Source organism: Chelonus insularis, unplaced genomic scaffold (assembly GCF_013357705.1).
Source record: "Chelonus insularis isolate UGA/USDA-ARS -01 unplaced genomic scaffold, ASM1335770v1 contig_338_pilon, whole genome shotgun sequence".
In the NCBI taxonomy this organism is placed as follows: Eukaryota; Metazoa; Arthropoda; class Insecta; order Hymenoptera; family Braconidae; genus Chelonus; species Chelonus insularis.
In genome coordinates, this window is record NW_023276504.1 from 80235 (window position 1) to 100216 (window position 19982).

The 19982-nt window shown below is 27.7% G+C and overlaps 5 protein-coding genes across 6 annotated transcripts in view; 2 read left to right on the forward strand and 3 right to left on the reverse strand.

The window, feature by feature from the left end:
- The first annotated feature begins 165 nt into the window (after nt 1-165).
- ATPsynbeta (ATP synthase, beta subunit) lies at nt 166-3239 on the forward strand. Its single transcript, XM_035082108.1, has 4 exons — nt 166-329; nt 1170-1637; nt 1727-2526; nt 2646-3239. Exons 1-4 carry the CDS (start codon nt 221-223, stop codon nt 2817-2819), a joined length of 1551 nt encoding a protein of 516 aa, XP_034937999.1. The 5' UTR covers nt 166-220; the 3' UTR covers nt 2820-3239.
- A 94-nt stretch (nt 3240-3333) lies between these two features.
- On the reverse strand, nt 3334-5624 carry Nse4 (Non-SMC element 4). 2 transcript variants are annotated; one of them, XM_035082111.1, is made up of 5 exons: nt 5357-5624; nt 4404-4496; nt 3762-4343; nt 3564-3682; nt 3334-3487 (listed from the first exon to the last, which is right to left on the reverse strand). In XM_035082111.1, exons 1-5 carry the CDS (start codon nt 5466-5468, stop codon nt 3440-3442), a joined length of 954 nt encoding a protein of 317 aa, XP_034938002.1. In that variant the 5' UTR covers nt 5469-5624; the 3' UTR covers nt 3334-3439. The 2 variants fall into 2 exon arrangements, with proteins under 2 accessions (XP_034938002.1, XP_034938001.1); XM_035082110.1 differs by lacking the exon at nt 5357-5624 and adding an exon at nt 4600-4864.
- A 165-nt stretch (nt 5625-5789) lies between these two features.
- Nucleotides 5790-7702, forward strand: LOC118066220 (dehydrogenase/reductase SDR family protein 7-like). The gene is made up of 6 exons (XM_035082089.1): nt 5790-6416; nt 6486-6629; nt 6716-6935; nt 7012-7096; nt 7176-7336; nt 7393-7702. The coding sequence occupies exons 1-6, from the start codon at nt 6285-6287 to the stop codon at nt 7596-7598; spliced, it is 948 nt and encodes a 315-aa protein (XP_034937980.1). The 5' UTR covers nt 5790-6284; the 3' UTR covers nt 7599-7702.
- A 486-nt stretch (nt 7703-8188) lies between these two features.
- Pmi (Transmembrane protein Pmi) lies at nt 8189-10189 on the reverse strand. The gene is made up of 4 exons (XM_035082169.1): nt 10047-10189; nt 9710-9892; nt 9036-9253; nt 8189-8975 (listed from the first exon to the last, which is right to left on the reverse strand). The coding sequence occupies exons 2-4, from the start codon at nt 9730-9732 to the stop codon at nt 8689-8691; spliced, it is 528 nt and encodes a 175-aa protein (XP_034938060.1). The 5' UTR covers nt 9733-9892; nt 10047-10189; the 3' UTR covers nt 8189-8688.
- Nucleotides 10190-15810: 5621 nt separating this feature from the next.
- LOC118066260 (somatostatin receptor type 2-like) overlaps nt 15811-19982 on the reverse strand; it is a 28527-nt gene continuing 24355 nt past the window's right edge. The window contains exon 2 of the mRNA XM_035082168.1: nt 15811-18120. Within this exon, the coding sequence (XP_034938059.1) occupies nt 16694-17977 (1284 nt within the window). The 5' untranslated portion in view covers nt 17978-18120 and the 3' untranslated portion in view covers nt 15811-16693. The remainder of the gene's footprint in view (nt 18121-19982) is intronic.

A 19982-nucleotide genomic window follows, 5' to 3' on the forward strand; every position in this document is an offset into this window, starting at 1 on the left:
TGGAGATTGAACTACTGTTCAAAAATCAAAAGACGGAAATGTATATTATCAACGATTAATAAATCGTTTATCAGTTGATAAATAAAAACGTTACATTAACATACTTTAGATGGCGTCATATTAAAATTTTTCACGCAATCGCAGTATTCACGGATACTCCCGAGAGATTTGTTCAGAAACATTTCGGCAGAATCCGGTCGCCTTTTCTATTCGACCGGCCATGATGTTGAATGCCGTAACAAAAGCAGCCGCAGGAGCCCTTAGGGCCGTCAAACCTACTTTACTTCAAAATGAAGTCGCCAAAGTATCTGGAGTTATCTCTGTCAACAGTAAGTACAAACATTTAATTAACAATTTAATCTTTCAATCTTTGCAATCCTTCATTCATCACATCATTGCCATTATCATGTATTCCGGCATTTAATCTATCCTAGACATTTTAAACGACTTTGACACCTTCCTGACGATTAACGTTTTAATATTTGATCTCTTCGTTTTAGAAAGTTCATTCAATGAATTGACAACTTGATTTTATGTATTTCTATAACGTTAATCGATTATATAATTCGGATTTTCTCGGTCGTCGACGTCCCATCGTGTGCCAACATGGCCGACACTTTAGGTCACTCAAGACATTTTTCAGGATTTATTTACTTATTTATCATTTAGTTCCGATATTGGCAATGAAATATTCAGTAATGATCACTTTTTATTATTTCATAATTTATTCTTATACTAAATCTGATTTCATTTATCATTTTATGATATTTTCCAATTATTCTGGTCTTTGATTACTTGAACATCTTATTCCCTGAAAATCTCCTATTTTCTATTTTTAATTTCATTTCATCAAATAAAAATTAACTGTCCTACTTGATTAATAAAAAATTTGAAGATATGAAAACAACTCTAATAATCTAAGAGTTTCAGTTATGTAACTATTACCTAATATTTTGATTACATCCCCTTAAAACCTTGAAAAAATGAATAAAAGGCTCATAAGGGTTCATTTTACCATGTGAAGTATATTATGACAATTGATATGCTATTGACAAGCACAGTAATTTTTCTAATTAGTTATGTTTTCATTAATTATTCATGTAAAATTGATAAATTCAAACTGTAGTAATTAAAAAAAAATTGAATGACTGAATAACTTGATTTTTTAGAGCGTGATTATGCGAAAGCGGCAGCGAAAGGAGGTGCTCAGGGCAAAGTTGTCGCCGTAATTGGTGCCGTCGTCGACGTTCAATTTGATGATGCCCTGCCACCAATTTTGAATGCTCTCGAGGTTCAAAACCGAACCCCACGTTTGGTTCTCGAAGTTGCTCAACATCTTGGAGAAAATACAGTACGTACCATTGCTATGGATGGTACTGAAGGTTTGGTACGTGGTCAACCAGTCCTTGACTCTGGATATCCCATCCGAATTCCGGTCGGTGCTGAGACATTAGGACGTATTATCAATGTCATTGGAGAACCAATTGATGAGCGTGGTCCAGTGAACACTGACAAACTTGCACCAATTCACGCAGATGCTCCAGAATTCGTGGACATGTCGGTCGAACAAGAAATTCTAGTAACTGGAATTAAAGTAGTAGATCTTCTAGCTCCCTATGCTAAAGGAGGAAAAATTGGTAAAAAATCAATATTCACATAACTTAAAGAAATGATCGTTGATATAGAGAATTAATATTTTGCTACATGTATTGCTATATGTTTTTAGGTCTTTTCGGTGGTGCTGGAGTAGGAAAGACTGTATTGATTATGGAGCTTATCAACAACGTAGCTAAAGCCCACGGAGGTTACTCAGTATTTGCTGGAGTAGGAGAAAGAACCCGAGAGGGTAATGATTTATATCACGAGATGATTGAATCTGGTGTCATTTCTTTGAAAGACAAAACATCTAAAGTAGCGTTGGTCTACGGTCAAATGAACGAACCTCCCGGCGCTCGTGCTCGAGTAGCCTTGACTGGACTCACTGTCGCTGAATATTTCCGAGATCAAGAAGGTCAAGATGTGTTACTCTTCATTGACAACATTTTCAGGTTTACCCAAGCCGGTTCTGAAGTATCTGCTTTGTTGGGTCGTATTCCATCAGCCGTAGGTTATCAACCAACATTAGCTACTGATATGGGTAGCATGCAGGAACGAATTACTACCACCAAGAAAGGATCAATTACTTCAGTACAAGCTATTTACGTACCAGCTGACGATTTAACTGATCCTGCTCCTGCCACGACTTTCGCTCACTTGGATGCCACCACCGTATTGTCTCGAGCCATTGCTGAGCTTGGAATTTATCCAGCTGTCGACCCTCTTGATTCTACCTCCCGTATTATGGACCCCAACATCATTGGGCCTGAGCATTATAATGTTGCTCGTGGTGTCCAGAAGATTCTCCAAGATTACAAATCCCTGCAAGATATTATTGCCATCTTGGGTATGGATGAATTGTCTGAAGAGGACAAACTTACTGTTGCCCGTGCACGAAAAATTCAAAGATTCTTATCTCAGCCATTCCAGGTAAATTTAGAATTACTTTTTAAATTTTATTTATATTTTTACTCTTAATATCATTAATAGATGTAATTTTTCATAGCTCACTTAAAAAATCCATTAATCAATTAATATTATTTTAATAGGTCGCTGAAGTATTCACAGGTCACGCAGGTAAACTCGTGCCTTTACCAGAAACCATCAAAGGATTCCAAAAAATCTTAGCTGGAGAATACGACCATCTCCCAGAAGTTGCGTTCTACATGGTAGGACCAATTGAAGAGGTTATTGCTAAAGCAGAAACACTTGCCAAGCAGTAAATCATTAATCCTCTTCGCAAGCTTAAGTTTATAGCAAAAAAAAACAAAAACCAATAAATGAAACAAAAAAATTTATTTACGATTCATTTAAATCAGTGATTCTCATATAGGTGAATAAAAGAAAGACCAGAACGATCTTCCAACTTTACTGCCGGGTTATTATAAACCAAAATGTTTTAATTCTGCGAATTAAACTGTAGTACGCAGGTATAATAAATAAATTAATGTAAAAAGTAAACATATTTTTTATTTTTTAATCATTTATTTATGTTTGGAAGATTGTTTTGGCCCCCTAATCGTCGGTTAATGTTAGAAATGCTTTTACACGTCGTAAAAGAATATTAAAAATAATGAAAGATGTTAATCATTGATTAATGTACACTAATTAGTGAAAAAAACAAATATTAATAAAAAGAAAAATATTCTAAAAATTGATTGCCAAAATTTAATTTATTAATCAACGATATTAATATAATAATAATAATCGTAACATGAACTACATCTTTATTTTAAAACGAATACCATCATAATTAATTACGTATATATTATAAAAATAGTAAATGCTCTTCATTATATATTTTAATACTTTGTTTATTTAATGAACGTAAAATTGAAGACTTTTAAAAATTTATCATTGGTTCGGTTAGCCGAAAAGCATCCTTCAGAAACTAAAATAAAGTAATAATAATTTTATTATTTTAAATCGTTTATAATTATTTTTGGTTTCAGTAAATATCAACTGACCTGCCATGTCTTCATGTCTAAATAACTGATATGTTGATATTTATGTGTAACTTGTCGACTTTGAGCATTTTTTCTCTTCTCTTTCGAGGCCGGAATGACCACTAAATTTAAATCATTATCTAAAATGAAATAATCGAATGAGCAATATATAAATATTTAGAAATTATTAATTCAATTAAAATTTATAATTGTTTTTACCAGTAAGGATTTCTATATGTCCATCACGACACAAGAAAGAAACATGAAGCATATTTTCAATTGTTTTTCCAAAATCAGGATCCAAAATTAATTTGTAATAATTGATCGGTTCTCGGGTAGTTTTGTAAGTATTTTTAATCAAATAATCAATTTTAAGGACAGTTTCCTCCACACCTTTTTCATCTTTATCTAATTGCACAACATTTTCAGGCTTTTTCTTTGCTACATTAAGATCTAATCTTGTTCTTTGACTTCTTTGAGAAGCTTGGGCTCTTTGAGCAGCAATTTGTTCGATCTTTAGTTGTTTTTGGCTTTTTTGATTTGTCCGATTAAGGTTGCAAAGTAAGCTCATAAAATTTGCAGTATTTTTAAATGGAGGCAGTTCTCGTTCTAATATCTCCCAATTTGGCTCTGTTAATGTGACATCAGGTAAATTTTGAACATAGCGCAATAATTTCTCTGCAAAATCTTCAGCACTAAAATCTCCTAGCTCTTTTGTCAACTTTTTACCACAGGTTTTAATGACCTTTGAAGATAAAGTCATTACCTCTGAATCCAAAACGACTTCATCTTGATTGATAGCTATAAGAATATTTAAATTAGCACGTAATCTAATGTTATTTTAAATAATAAGTAGTATACCTTTTTCCTTGAGTGAAATGTCATCGTGAATCTTATCAGCTTCTTTAAAAACATCTTCCAATCTATTAAGGGCATCGGAATGATTGTGTTCATCTATAAAAAAATAAAATAAATAGTATATTAGATGAAGTTTTGTAAATTATTATAATAGATTAAAATTTGTTAAAAGTAAACTGTTCAAAAATTAGTAACATACATAAATCCTGAGTAGTATGTAAAAGATTTTTTAAGGCTTTTTTCCTATCTATAGGAGTGCGATAAAAACTGCGACGAGTCATTATACGTGATGGTTGTGAATGTTGAGAGGACGCCATAACAAAATTTTTTTTTTAAAAAAAGAAAAGAACAATTATCCGTTATAAAAATGTTTAAAAAAATTTGTTTCCTGATTAAAAATGAATTTAAAATAATATCAAAACATCATTATGTAATCGTTTATTTACACAAATATTTTAGGTTAGAAATATTGTAGTTTTAGCGCCATGACGCCATTACAGTTATTTCTTACCCCGCGAAACTTGAAAAAACTTGATATTTAAATAAAATAATATCCAATTACTAAATAAGTTATTTACATAAAATAATTGTTCTAAACAAATTGTAACAATCACTTTTAACAGAAAATCTACAGTAAAGTAAAAATAATTAATACAGTAAGAGTAGAACAAATAATCACTTTACGTTAATGTTCATTCATTCACGTCGTTGTCTATTGTTTATTTTTGAAGAGAAAAATTATTAAGAAAACGCTTTTTATAGGAAATATTTAAATTTTTTTTTAGAGAAAAAAGTAACTTGAAATATTGCTTAGCCTATTGGATTCATCTGATATTATTTCCGTAGTTATTATTTATTATTCCAGTGTTCATAAGAATTTGAAACAAGACGTTCATTACATTTACCTAAGAAAAATTTAGTTTTATATTAATTAAGTAATAATATAATTATCTTACCAAGGATTTGAGTCTCTATCAATATATTCCTCAAAGCTTGTTTACGTACATACATAGAAGGAAAAATGCTTTTACGCACATTGTGAGAATTCATCGATGCTGAAGCAGGCATCTTTAAAAATGTATTATTTATTAATACAAGTAGATAAATAATATACCAACTTTATTAGGTATAAACTAATATTATAAAATGAATGAATAGTTATCGCATATAATTAATCAAATTATATAATCAATGTCTCAATTAGTTAGATTCAACTAAAAATGAATCAGGTTTATCTTCAAAACAATCAAAACACGCAAATAATCTCTGTTACCCTCATGGCTTTAAATGCGGTACGCCATCTATGTAGGGATCAGATTAGTGCCATCTATCCCGCCCAAACAGAATATAGTGTTTTTCAGTATTAAAAAAATAAAAAAATAAATTAGAATTGAATTTATTGTAATTGTATTTTTAAATTTAAAATACTGTAATTAAATTATATTTCTTAATTCTAAAGTTAAATTACTTATAAGAAAAACTGTAAAAATATTTATTAAAAACAATAGATTGTTATCAAACAATCAAACAAAGTATCACCATCAGAGACAAGCCATTTATCCAAAATCATAATAATAATAATAATAATAATAATAATAATAAAAATACTTTGGAACTTGATCAACATCTTTTAAAAATATTTTTCAATTATCAATGTTAAATTACAAAAAGTTTGATAAATATTTATTACTTCATTTTTATGTCCACGTGACACGGTGATCATGTGTTATCATCAATATTAATTGTTTCATTGATTGTTAGTGCTTGTGTACAAGAATTTTACATCGGATTTAATTGATTTAGATTTGTTTAATTATTTCGATAATATATTAAATATTTTGAAGAAATTTTATTGGTGTTTCCTAGTCCTATAAAAAATTCATTATGATAAAAGGAGGGTCAATATTATTTTGGCTGTTTACCATATTTGGAATTCCAATAACTTTTCCATGGGTGGGTTGTTACCTCTTCACCAAGATTCAAATGAAAAAGAGAAAAAAGGAATTACGTGAAAAGGTATATTGTAAGATATAATATTTTTATAGTTTTTAAATATCATTATGTATTATCTTCATTACATTTTAGGTTGTAATGATTACAGGAGCAAGTTCAGGTTTGGGAGAAGCTCTTGCTCATGCTTTTTACAGATGTGGGTGTAAATTAATTCTTGTTGCAAGGCGAAAATTGGAACTAGAAAGAGTTAAAAATACTCTACTGCACACTCATTACGTAAGAATCATTTTTAAAGGCATTGACCTCACTTAATGTGAAAAATAATATGCAGCATCATTATTAACTATATTTCATTTTTATAGACTGTTCCAACTCATCCACCTATAATACTTGCTGTAGATCTAACTGAGATTGCCTCACTTCAGACAGAAGTAGACAAAGTTTTATCTATACATGGACAGATTGACATTTTAATAAATAATGCAGGAATGTCATACAGGGGAATGGCTAAAAATACACAAATGAATGTTGATACTAAGGTTATGATGATCAATTATTTTGCACAGATTGCTTTGACAAAAGGTAATTATTAAAAGATTTAAAGTCTCAATTGTGAATTATCTAAATAGAAATAGAGATAACAGTAAAGAAATTCCAGCAATTCTGCCATCAATGATAAAACAACAATCTGGTCATATTGTTTGCATCAGTAGTGTTCAAGGGAAAATGGGAATACCATACAGGTATTTTATGCATAATATTTTAATTAATGAAACAAAAAATTGTTTACAAAAAATTATTTTAATTTTAATTTTTATGAAGATCTGCATATTCAGCATCTAAACATGCTCTCCAAGCTTGGTGTGATTGCTTAAGAGCAGAGTTATTTGATACAAATATTCTGGTATCTGTCATTAGCCCTGGCTATATAAAGACATCATTGTCACTGAACGCTGTAACTGAAACTGGCGAAAATTATGGCCGTAAGTTATTATTTAATTAAGTTAATTTATTTTTTACTTAAGTTTAACTTTTGCAGAAATGGACAAATCTACTCTGGAAGGATACTCATCAGAATACGTTGCAGATAAAGTATTGGAGGCGGTTTTAAAAAGGAGTAAAGAAGTTATGATTGCTCCTTTAACAGCCAAACTAGCGAATTTTATACGTTATATGATTCCATCATTATATTTTAAAATAATGCAAATGCGTGCTAAAAAATACGCGAATTCTAAATTAAATTAGTTAATTTATTAGTAGATCAATTTTTTTCATATTATATTACTAATCGATGAATAGTACAATTTTATTTTAATTAATTCGTACAACGAAGATTTTAATATTGTGTATTGAACACTTTTTTTTTAGTAGTGTAAACATTCACTACATTTATAATGTAAATATTTATATTTATTCTAGATATAATAAAATATTTTCTATTAACTCTAAAAAAAAATCGAATATGAGTTACTCATAAGCTTTATTTGTTTAATTATACATAATCCATTGCGACTAATGCACTGCAATAAGTATATACATATTTAATAACGAAAAACATACAAAAATTAATAAAAAATGATCAATCAAGGATCTTATGAAATTGATAATTTCATTTAAATTTTATGATAGACGGAAAAATTTTTGACATCCGACAAAATTATTTATATTGATCGGAAATCAAAACAAGAATCATGATGAAAAAAAAAATGTCAATCAAAAATTGTAATTTGCTGGATGAATTAACCAACTTGGAATAATGTTCAATTTTTTATTCTATGCATTAATCTGATACTTTTGTTTTATTTAAAGTAAAATAAGATTTTTATTATGCATGATACATTCTACCTATTTTATTTACAGCTTAAAATTACAGTAAGAATAAAATGGTTTTTTTTTTCGTCTATATAAACTTCACATTGTATCTACAGATTTGAAATTGTTCGTGTTTCTTTCAGATGCACCCTCCATCTGATTAAAATATTGTACACGAAAACAAAATTGAGCTTACCTAATTGGAGTGTGCAATAATTATATTATTCGTACAAAATAAATTCAATCAGGAAGCTCATCTTTAGTCATTAAAGTAAAATATTAGCTGCTTTTATGTACTGTACTGCTAAATAATGAATTAAATTTTTCTTCCACCTTTGAGTATCATATAAAATAAGTAAAAAAAGCAAGAGAGCGTGAATTTATAAACTACGAACAATTTCTGTAAGACTGAATGAACGTCGGCAGAGGAAATGTAAATAAAACCGAGCGTCTGTTGAAGTTGCTGCTCATATTTATAGTGAAAATCTAGGAAAGTTAACACCTGAGTTTTGTACGTTGCACTTCATTTAAATGCCTGATATAATCTCCATGCACAAATGCTAACAGCTGCAATTGTAATAGTTCCATGGAGTATTCTTCTTCGTCGGTCATCTTTTCGAACGAGAAATGTAGGTGAAGATGGTCCTAGAACTGCTAATAATTCTACATGAGGTAATTTACTCGTATCTGGCTCAACCTGATACTGACAACAAGGATCAAACTGCCATGAGACAGTATAAAGTCCACACGTGATCATGGCAGTGATACCAAATGTTCCACAAATGTAAGGTCTATCTTTCCAGATTAGACCTGAAAGAATTATAAATTTAATTAAAGCTTATAAAGATGATTATCATGAACAATTTTTACCTGTTATAATAGCAGTTAATCCAGAAATGGAAGCTGTTTTGTGCAGGCAATTTCCTACTGAAATCCATCGAGAAGTTTCATCGCCAAGTTTCGATGGCTCAATTACTATGAGATTACACTCGGCTTCAAGAGCTCTTTCCAGCTCGTACTCGAATGTTTCGTGTGCATTTGCACTATCATAAACTTCACGAATGATGGCAACATTGGCAGTTTCGTCTCTGAATAAAAAATGATTGGAAATTAATAACGTGACTTAAATCAAGGTTAATTTAGTTTAAATGAAAGTGTCTTTATTATTTGCTTCACTTACAATTGTTCATTGTTAAAAGAAATTATGAGATCATTGGTATTGATAGAAATTACTGTGCTCCAATGTACATAACTACTTACTACACATTATAAATAGTTCTTTTATAAAATAGGTATTAATGCACTTATTGATTACAATATAATTATATATTTAAAAAAAAATTATATAAAATATTTTTGTATAAATTTCGTAAATAAAAACTGACACCATAGGCAGATAAATATACGAATAGATGTTTTTTAGGTTAACATTTTAGGCATGAGCTTTTTGATAAATATTTTATGATAAATTTAATGATTTATACATTACACATTGATTTAATATTTGCATACGTTAGGTAATTAAAATTAATCGTCTTACGAACCTGTCGCGACTTTCGTCGATCATCTTTTTTGATGAATTCGTTTTACGGGTCCTCACTGGAAAGATGATTTTTATGAACCGGTCGAAAACATCGAACGGATATTCCAAACAGCTGATGAATGGTGCAAAGTCTTCATTTGACTTCAGTAGTGGTGTTTTCAAACTGAGTTTTGTAACAGTTCAGCTAAAATTATTTCCAAATGATGTAGTTGATAAATACTTTTTCTCCAAATAAACTGTTATAATAATCTTCAAAGTAAATAGTGCAGCTAAATAATTAATTCTTAAACATTTGTACTTATGGACTTGTCTCGATATGAAACGCTGAGAATGCTAACCTATGAGTAGATGTAAGTTAAAAATAATTAACAAAATCCATTGATGTTATAAACATAATGAATTATTATTAACAATAATAAAAATTATTTAATCCATTTAAAATATCATGATTGTTGGATTGATGAAATAACTTGATTAATAGACATTGGCAAAAATCAGGTTATCTGAAAATGAAAAGTATGAGCACTATTTAAATCTACTTTGTAAAACCAAAACAGATTACGGCCAGCTTAAATCAATTGTATCACAAAAATAACTTACAGCGAAATTGAAGTTTTTTTTCATTTTGACATATGATATGCCAAATAACAGATAAGAATATTCATCATGAATATACAATTCTCACAACGTTATCTATTTTTGTTGATTTTTAATTATCATGATTTGCCAATTCTGTCATTTTAAAGATTAAATTCATTGTTTCAATAATAAATCATTCATCAGTCAATTAATAAAATTGCATAAAAATGTTGATGATAAAGCATCACTTAATGCACTTTTTATGAGATTGGATAGACTAAAAAAAAAAGAAAAAGTAATCTGATAAACAATTAAACTTTTCAAATAGTATTGAATATTATTCAAATGGTCTGTAATCCAACTAAAATGATAAAGATAGATAAGATGAAAGTAGGTTAATTTCCGTAGCGATTAACTAACGTTTACTCATCCTGCATCAAAAGTGAAAACTTATCAAACTAAAAGAAAAGTTTAAAATCTAGACATTCAACTCTACTTCTATCCCGATGATAAAACTGTATGTTGAAAGGTTTTCTTTTGTCTTAGGATTTAAGCACATCCCGAAGGAAATTCTATAAACAACCTTCCCATGATGTACATGTTTATGTCTTTTCTCTCTGCTCGTCATTTACTTTTGCTTATCTTATCATACATTTACATATAAACATTCACAGTAACCATAGTTTATAGACATGGTTTGTTTATCTCCTATTATAGTGACAAACAGTCATGCATTTTTATATACTTTTTGTTCTATTCCTTGTTTTTGTGTTATTCCAATCAACTTGGTTGCATTTTTGCTGAAGATATTGGAACTTAACAATAGCAAGTCATCTGAAAATATGTTGGGAAAAATGTTCAATATTTTTCTGTTGTTTTAATATATTACAAAATGGTGTTAACTGCATTTCAGAGATAATTCTTTCTTTATTTAAACATAATTTTAAAGTAGATATAATCCATAACATATTTTTTCATTAATCAATATGACACGTTAACATATTCAATGCCATATCTGACACATGTGTTGGATACAAGTTTGTATCACTTGGATATCGTATGAATATTGGTTCAGCATTCAATGTGTTAATAAATATGAAATTCAACAATTAAAATTGTTATTGGAAAAATAAATTAATCAGAAGTGAGTTTATGATGTACTATGGTACTCAGCTGATCAAGAACAACTTTTTAATTACAAATTCCTTGAAGTTGATGTAAAAACAGCATGTCTCTGCTATCAATCTTAGCATGCATCTAATTATTTATAGTTAGAAAAAGTCGATAGAAGAATTAATTTTGATACGTTTTTGAAATTAAGTTTATCATTAGCAATTTAAGAACTTTATTTTCAATGTTTTTGTTAGTTCAGATTTAATTGTTATAGGATTTTATGCATACAAAATTTTATGATAGCCTCTATCAGTTGATATTGGATTGGAAGCAGTAAAAAACATAGTTTTCGAAATAGAATAAAATAAAGGATTGTAGAATTCAGTTTTTTTGTTAATATTAGTTTATTGTGATAATATTAAAAAAGAATTGTTTAACATTTTAAACAAAAAAAAAAATTTCTCAGGAATTCACATTTTTAATATTTGCTTATAAAAAAGACTGATAAGCTAATTAAAAAGCGAAATATTAATTATAAAATTTTGTTTACTGTTTGAGTTATTTTTTAATACATGAGAAAAAACTCCTACGCTTCTTGTTAATAATATAATACCAGGATAAAGACATCCTGATGATTAGAAAATGCTTTGATGTTTTTTAGTAAACTTTAATATGTTTAAAGTTATCTTTTTTTGAATTGTCTTGAGAAAAAAAAAAAATATTTTTTTAGAATTATTTCAATTTGCTATAACAATAGTTAAATTTTATTTTTACTGAAGGAAGATAAATAACTGTTTAAAAAAAAAAACTTTTTTATCGATATGTAGTGATATAGTGGATTAGTTTTCTCAGTGATTAGTTTTTTTCAATCACCAGCAGCTCCAATAAAACTTGATTAATCGATATTTATTAAAAATGAAGCAAACTCATATGATTCATTTGGTTAATTGAACTAATAAAAAAGAATATTTTTTAACACCGACATAGCACAGTGTTTTATTCATTGTTTCATTTGCGTTTAATTACTATTTTTTTCTATTTTTTTACACATATAATTGTATTCCCAGTTCATTTGCATTTATCGATCCACTGAGTCGTATATAAAGTATCGAGGGAAATTAATGGAAAGCAAATAACAATTAAAATATCAACATTTAGCACATTATTTGATGAATAATATAATTCTATGTGGAAATCTCTTAATGTATGTGTATTCCATGATGATGATGATGATAATTTTGAATTGAAAAAAATATATAAAATAGGGTTTAATTAAATGTTTATTATCTGGACATTTTACGTATGTTACTGTCAGTGTTGATAATCATTGATGTGAGATAATGTTGAAAACATGAGATATATCTAATGATTACGAGATTATCCCTGGTCATTCAACTGATAGGATGGACAGTAACTTTTAGATAGTTTCATTTTTTTAGGTTGAGTCTTAAGTTCAAAGTAATTTAAGATAAATAAATGATTATTTAATTTGATCGAAAGATGAAAATAATTTCAAAAAGGATCAATTAAATAACAAATTGAATTTGAGTGATAAATAATTCATACATATTTATTTTATTTCATAAATTATATACATTCTTAAATTTATGTAACATTTAAATATCTTTACCCTATTTGATAATAACTAAATATTTTTATATTTAATATACATTTATATATACATACATAGAAAATTATAATCTCATTGTTAATCTTATTTATTTATAATCTTACTCGCTTCATTTTTTATTCATAATAATTATAATTGGATTAATTACTAAAAATTTCATTAGGACGTGTAGATTTTTCTTAATTAATTTAAGCGCCGTTAGTCGTTTTTATACATAAAACATCAAAACAAATTGTTCAATGAAAAAAAAATTTTTAATATTATTAAAAAATCAAGTACACTTGGATAAATTAATTCTTGCATCGATGTTTTGAAATTATTTTTGAATTATTCAACAAATAATCTGAAAATATTTGTTAACAACGAGATAATATATTTAATAATTTAATATCGAAATTAAATTCAACATTTTAAATAATCGTTATTTAATTTGACCTTTAAATATTTTCCACGTACAAATTACTTTTAACTGTTCAAAATTAAAAATTAAACTATTATTATTATTCTATTTGGCTCGACACCAGCTTTAAGGACATCACAGTAATTACATTTATAGAGGAATCGATTATTTGTCGATAGGTTTTTACTATTTTCTTTAACTTGATAGTATTTTTTTTTTATTAAAAAAAAACAAATAATTAATTTAAATTATTTTTTTTTTGTAATGATGGCATAAAAACTTTTTGTTCCTAGAGAGAAATGCATTTGTTAAATTAAAAATTCTTTATGAATATTTCATTCGATTATTTTACTCATTATTGTATTTGCCGTAGGCGTTAATTGATTACGCAAACAATTTATGCTTCATATAGTAGTATTTAATGTTGATCACCAGGTTTAATGTTCATTTTTTTACCAATTGATATTTTAGTAATTATCAATAATACATCGCACCTCATAAATCAATATTTAGTGACAATATTTAAAACAATACTTTTTTATATAACTCCACTAATTAATATCAACTTTAGTTATCTCTTTACATTTATTTTTTGAACTGCTTGTAAAATTATTATTTTCAATACTCCGTAAACTTTAAATATATTTAAAACTTTTATAAAATCAAAACATGGCTAAAAAATGGAAAAATTTCCTTAAAATGACGTTAACTAGAACAACAAATCTCCACAATGGCTTTACTCACTGCAAATCTGAGAGTTTAGGAACTAGTTAAAGAAGATTTGAAATAAAATAAAAACTATGTTTCCGATTCAACAAATTTCAATTAAACCTATAAATACTTTTACCAAAATTCTAAAGTTAGTCTATGGCGTTCAACACTATAAACACTTATAAGAGTTTAATTCGTGTTTTATTACTAAACAATAAAATTTTCCCAGATTTGCAGTGCTAATAATTGATTTAGATTCGATATTAAAAATATTGTTTCAATCAATTAATTTGTGACATAAATTTTATTTAACATTTTTTTCCATAAAAATACTTTTTTTCAAGTTGCAATAATAGTTAATTACTGTATATAACTATAAATCCTCTACTTTTCACACAAATATTTTCTTACAAATTCCATTCAGTAAGAACTATTTTTCTTAATTAATAAATAAAAAAAAATTATTTCTTAAAGTAAACGAATATTTTTTATAGATTAAAACCCCATATAAAACAAACTAGCTACAACTTTTATTTACAATATCAAGAGAACAATCCAAACTATCACAAAGGTGTGGATCATTTTCTCAATACTCATGTGTATTTTATTTATAATAGCAATAATAATATTAATTTATTTCTAATTATATATATCATCACGTATACAATAATTGTTAAGTACATACACTGTTGTCTTAAAATATTTATTGTGGCACACACATGGATCATTAATTCGATGAAGATGGAAAATGACTATCAATCATCCATATTTTTAATTTTCGACATTGATTAATCATTATTTTACCCTAATTATTTAAATATGATACGACTTATAATAAAATTAACAAAAATACATGTAAAGTAATTAATATTATACAAACAATTTTTTTAAAGTTATTTTGTATGAAGAGGAGCAACAAGAGTTAATTAAGATAAAACTACATATAATTTAAGTAACAAAATCTTGGCTGTGGGAAAGATGACAATTTACGCAAGTGAAGAAACAAAATATACAATAAAAAGTCAAGGAATCTAAACTGCCAGTGTTGAACTATTTACCATCGTATTGATATTGACTTTTAGAATTCCAGAAGAAGAGTTGAGTGCAATATGAACAGACTAGACTGAACAATGTCTTTATTATATGTCTTTTTATTTGATTCCTTGCTCACTTTTATGTTTTCACATATAGTCACCAAATATATTATTTTCAAGTACATACATTTTTCATTTCCCTCAAACTGGTAACAAAAATTTATTTGAGGCTTTCAATACCACTGACTATCAATTTATATTAAATAAATATTTGAACTAAACAAAAGATTAAATTGTATCACTTTTATGAATTTTCAGAATATTCATTATCTTTACTATTTCATTTTTTCAATTTTATTCTTAAAAAATATTGAAGATTAAATGTAAATATTAAATTTAATATTCAAGTAGTATTTAAGTAGTGTCTTTGAAGTATCTAGCCTCTTATTTTTTAATTTAATGAAATCGTTCAAGTGACTGAAATGAATTTTTTTCGAGACAATAAAAATGATTCCAATGACAAAATAAAATAGTAAAATTAATAGAAACTCAAGATTGTTTATAAGAATAAAAAAAAAGAATTATTATTCATTTATTTAAATTTAGCAATAATAATAAAGTAAAATTCAATTCTAAACACAAATACACTATTATTTATGACAATGTTAAGCACCATTTAATTATTATACGCTAGAAGAAATTCTCCAATAGTTAAAATTCCACATGATATAACTCTTTGGTAAGTAGACTAGAATGGCATAGCATCGGAATCCATGAACGTACTCATGCTCGAGTAAACTAGAAGGCAATAATCCAAAGGATCTCGATTGTAGATCATATACGCACTTGCCACACTACATTCAGAGTTTGACTTATAAGGCATACTTAATATGTCACTCATATAAAATACTTCTAGCAGTAACATTCTTCTATATAATGGTAATTTTTATCAATATCATGTTTACAATTCAAATTATGTTAACTAGTATTTAGAACAGTTATCCAAGAGATATTAAATGACAAAGCATACTCAAAATATAAATTGACATGACATTGAATATTTAATTAATTATTTACAATTTATTCAAAACTTTAATCTGTACTTGAAAAATACCTATCACTAATAATGCTCATTTAGGAATATAATATGTAAATAATAGGCGACCAGACTTTGTTGCAAATAACAAAATACAAAATTGTTTAATTAATTTACAGAGTTAGCTTATTCAGTTGATGATAATCCTAGTTGCCTTACTGCGTCGTGGCTTATATGTACACAAGTATATCTAACATACAGAAAGTTCTTGTGATAAACTTCACCGAGTAATGGGGTAATAGGTTGGAGATGAAGGAGGCCGGAGGAGATATGAAAGACAAGAAATAAGGAGAAATGAGGGAGATGGATAACGCTGGATAATATATCTTAAGCATATCCTGCAGTTCATGAAAATGATTATAATAACAATAAGCCAAGGTGTCATATTTCTGATGCAATGTACAAGTTATAATTGATATGCTTTAAAGTTGAGTGAGATGAGTGAGTTGTGTTCCATTTTTTTTACTGTTTTCGTTACTTTCTCGTTGTATTAATTCATGTTCTTTCGAATCGCTTACAACTGCTGTTATATTTGTTCTAGATGTCATGGTAACTGTTGTAGTAGAGGTTTTACTGATGAGCAGACCACGTTCACCCTCTTCATCTATTTCCAATTCTATTCGAGAATTTGTGGAATTGGCAACTGGCCGATTCTTAGATTTTAGACGTTCCGTATTGGTTTTTTTCCTCTTTGGAAATACACTATTTTCAAGATGGAGTGTGGTATTGACGTCTTTGCCGGCTGCACATGTACACGCTTTGAGGAAACTTTTCTTGAAGTTATCGCTTAGGAAAGCATAGAGTATTGGATTCATAGCACTGTTAGAGTAACTCAGAAATCCAGCAAGTAGAAATGCTGTTATGCTTATTGGAGATTGGCACTGTTTTGGTGGTGTATAAATTAGTGCTACCTGGGTGATCCAATATGGAAGCCAACAAAGAACATATACCGTTATCACTGTTAGGACAAGTTTAGTTACTTTTTTATGTGATTTCTTTTTCTCTTTGGATTTATTTTTTGGTCCAACTGTTTGTAGCTTTCTTATCACTAAGAAATAGAAGATTAAAATAAAAGTAAGTGGGATTGCAAAACCTAATATAAGTGAATAAAGAGTAAAAGTTGTTTGGCCTCCATGATTATCTGGCCAATAGATATTGCAATTGACTCCACTTTCAACTTCCTCGATATTAGCATAAAGAATTATTGGTATCATGAAGAGAGCACTTGTAAGCCACGCTGTTGCTGAGACTACCTTGGAGATGAATGGTGTACGCATTTTTGGTGCTGATATTGGATGACAAACTGCTATATAACGATCAGCACTCATGATAAATAAAAAAATGCTACTTGTAAATTGATTGATGCTCGTAGTTGTCATATAGGCTTTACACATAATTTTACCAAAAGGCCAATATCTAAGACTCATTGTGGTCACTAAGAATGGAATACCAATGAGAAAACATTCATCAGCAATTGCCAAGTTAACTATGTACATATTTGTTACTGTCTGCATTTTGGAATATCGTAATACCACATAAATTACTAATGTATTACCTAGTAAACCCATGATACAAACTATCGAAAATAGAATTTGATTAACTACTGTAACTACTGGTAAATCAGTGCCACAATATGGGTTGAGTGAAGTCTGATTAGTTATATTGAACATTGCTTGTTGAAACCAATCTACACTTGTGAAATTCATTGTGATGTTTCAGTTTTAAGTGGTTTAATTTGTTACGTCGATTGGTTTTTTCTTTCAATACTGATGATAATCTTGGAGGAAATCAACTACCACCACCCATCCAACAATGTTGAACCAACTGTTGACTCATTTGGATATTTTTCCTGAAACAACAAGTTTCGAAAATTTTTATTTTCTATTATAAAACATAGATTTTTAGTAATACAATAAAATTATTATTTCTAATCTCAAAATGATTAGATTCATTATATGTTTTATTTCGTCTATAAATAAATATGAAATATTGCAAAACAATAAATTTTGGAAAACGACAAAAACTATAATTCCCAAAGGTTAACACAAGAATACGAGAGATCATTTACAAGATTTAATGTAAAACTGCAAAGCGCTCTCGTGGGTATGAATGTAAACGTTTGGGAAAACGGGAGAAATATTTATTTTATAAAAGCACAATAACGTGGTAAAGTATCCTCTTGGGATATTCTTAAGACAATATTTATAATGTTCTTTCAAACTTTCGTATCAATTTGAAATCAAGTTACAAGTGTTTGTTTTCTTTTTTATTTCAGGCTTGCGAAATATTCAGATTAGGGCAATTACCAATCTGATTGTTTACACGTGTAAGTGACTGTTGGATAAATCTAGGAAATTTAACTCTATCAGGTAACTAAGTCATTTATGTATTTAAATATTTTAACTGGTACCATTCCCTCGCAGTATCAAATCTACTGAATATCTTGCTAATAAATTAGTTATTAGAAATTAATTGACTGCATGTGAGTATCACAATGCAAAAGAATCAATTCTTTTGTACATTATTGTGACTTTTTATATAAGTATATAATAGCACTACCTCTACGAATAATAATGGTAATCCTACTTTTCTCAACGACTAAATAAAACAAGTGGAAAAAAATAAAAAGAATGAAACAGTGTTGTTACGAAGCATATCACTATCAATTCATGTTCACTCATCCGATTAGTACTTTCTTTTTTTACAAATAAAATAACCCATGATTGTTTTAAAAATGCTCAGTTTTTTGTAGTGAATTTTTGTTTAGAAATGCATATTTTAATTCTAAAAATGAAATATATTGAAAAAAATACAATAAGTTCGATATGAAAGCCATACAACGAATCATATAAAATATTATCCGATTATAAATCAGAAAATAATCGTTATGTATATTATATTTTTATCTTGATTATTTTTAGTATAGTGGATTAGACTATATTAATTATAAAAAATAAATATAAAATTTATTTTCAAATATACGATTACCATTCGAGTTGCATTCTCATCATAAATGTCAGTTAATATGTTTGATTAATTTAAAAATTGTTTTCTTTTATTATCATGGATGATTTTTTGAATGAAGTGTTATTCTTAAGTAAGCTAAATAGACAAACGTGTAGGCGAACGTAGAAACGAAATATCGTAATAAATTAAATTAAGTTATATAGTAGGAAAAAGGGGAAAAGCTGATGAAATAAAGTCAAAAAAGGCAAATAATTAAAGAAAGAGTCGATAAAATAAATGATATTATAATAAAAAATTATATGTAATTGATATGACGAAAAAAAAGAGTAAATATAAATTTATTTTAAAGTTTTGTTTATGAAAATTCGAGTTCTTTGGTTGAATAAAGAAAATTTAATAATATTATGAAAAGTTTTTGAAAGGATTCTTTAATCATTGAAGATATTCTACAATAATTTGATTTGGTTGTATTTCAACCATTTATTTTGAAGTGATTTTCAATTTTTCATTTTATTGTTACAGAAGTTTATAGAGCAATTTAAAAATAGAAAACAAAGGGAACAAAGCTTTATAAGTAATACAAAAAATTTTACAAACTAGAATTATTCTTTTAAAGAATAAAAATAATATTCCATCTAGATGGTTATAATCGAGCAACTACCATCTCATATCACTACTTTAGAGTTAATATTCTTCGTAGATACTATTTTTACTTGAAAATTTATTACAATACATCTTTCCAGC

What these genes read in the sequence shown, in the direction of transcription:
- LOC118066220 (XM_035082089.1), top strand. Translation starts at nt 6,285, where the DNA reads ATGATAAAAGGAGGGTCAATATTATTTTGGCTGTTTACCATATTTGGA. An exon ending in CTCTACTGCACACTCATTAC is followed by an intron (nt 6,630 to 6,715) that starts GTAAGAATCATT and finishes TCATTTTTATAG; the next exon opens with ACTGTTCCAACTCATCCACC. An exon ending in ACAGATTGCTTTGACAAAAG is followed by an intron (nt 6,936 to 7,011) that starts GTAATTATTAAA and finishes AAGAAATTCCAG; the next exon opens with CAATTCTGCCATCAATGATA.
- ATPsynbeta (XM_035082108.1), top strand. Translation starts at nt 221, where the DNA reads ATGATGTTGAATGCCGTAACAAAAGCAGCCGCAGGAGCCCTTAGGGCC. An exon ending in TGGAGTTATCTCTGTCAACA is followed by an intron (nt 330 to 1,169) that starts GTAAGTACAAAC and finishes TTGATTTTTTAG; the next exon opens with AGCGTGATTATGCGAAAGCG. An exon ending in TGCTAAAGGAGGAAAAATTG is followed by an intron (nt 1,638 to 1,726) that starts GTAAAAAATCAA and finishes ATATGTTTTTAG; the next exon opens with GTCTTTTCGGTGGTGCTGGA.
- Nse4 (XM_035082110.1), bottom strand. Translation starts at nt 4,717, where the DNA reads ATGGCGTCCTCTCAACATTCACAACCATCACGTATAATGACTCGTCGC. An exon ending in CATTTCACTCAAGGAAAAAG is followed by an intron (nt 4,344 to 4,403) that starts GTATACTACTTA and finishes ATATTCTTATAG; the next exon opens with CTATCAATCAAGATGAAGTC. An exon ending in TAGACATGAAGACATGGCAG is followed by an intron (nt 3,488 to 3,563) that starts GTCAGTTGATAT and finishes ACTTTATTTTAG; the next exon opens with TTTCTGAAGGATGCTTTTCG.
- Pmi (XM_035082169.1), bottom strand. Translation starts at nt 9,732, where the DNA reads ATGATCGACGAAAGTCGCGACAG. An exon ending in ATCGACGAAAGTCGCGACAG is followed by an intron (nt 9,254 to 9,709) that starts GTTCGTAAGACG and finishes TTTTTTATTCAG; the next exon opens with AGACGAAACTGCCAATGTTG. An exon ending in ATTAACTGCTATTATAACAG is followed by an intron (nt 8,976 to 9,035) that starts GTAAAAATTGTT and finishes TAATTCTTTCAG; the next exon opens with GTCTAATCTGGAAAGATAGA.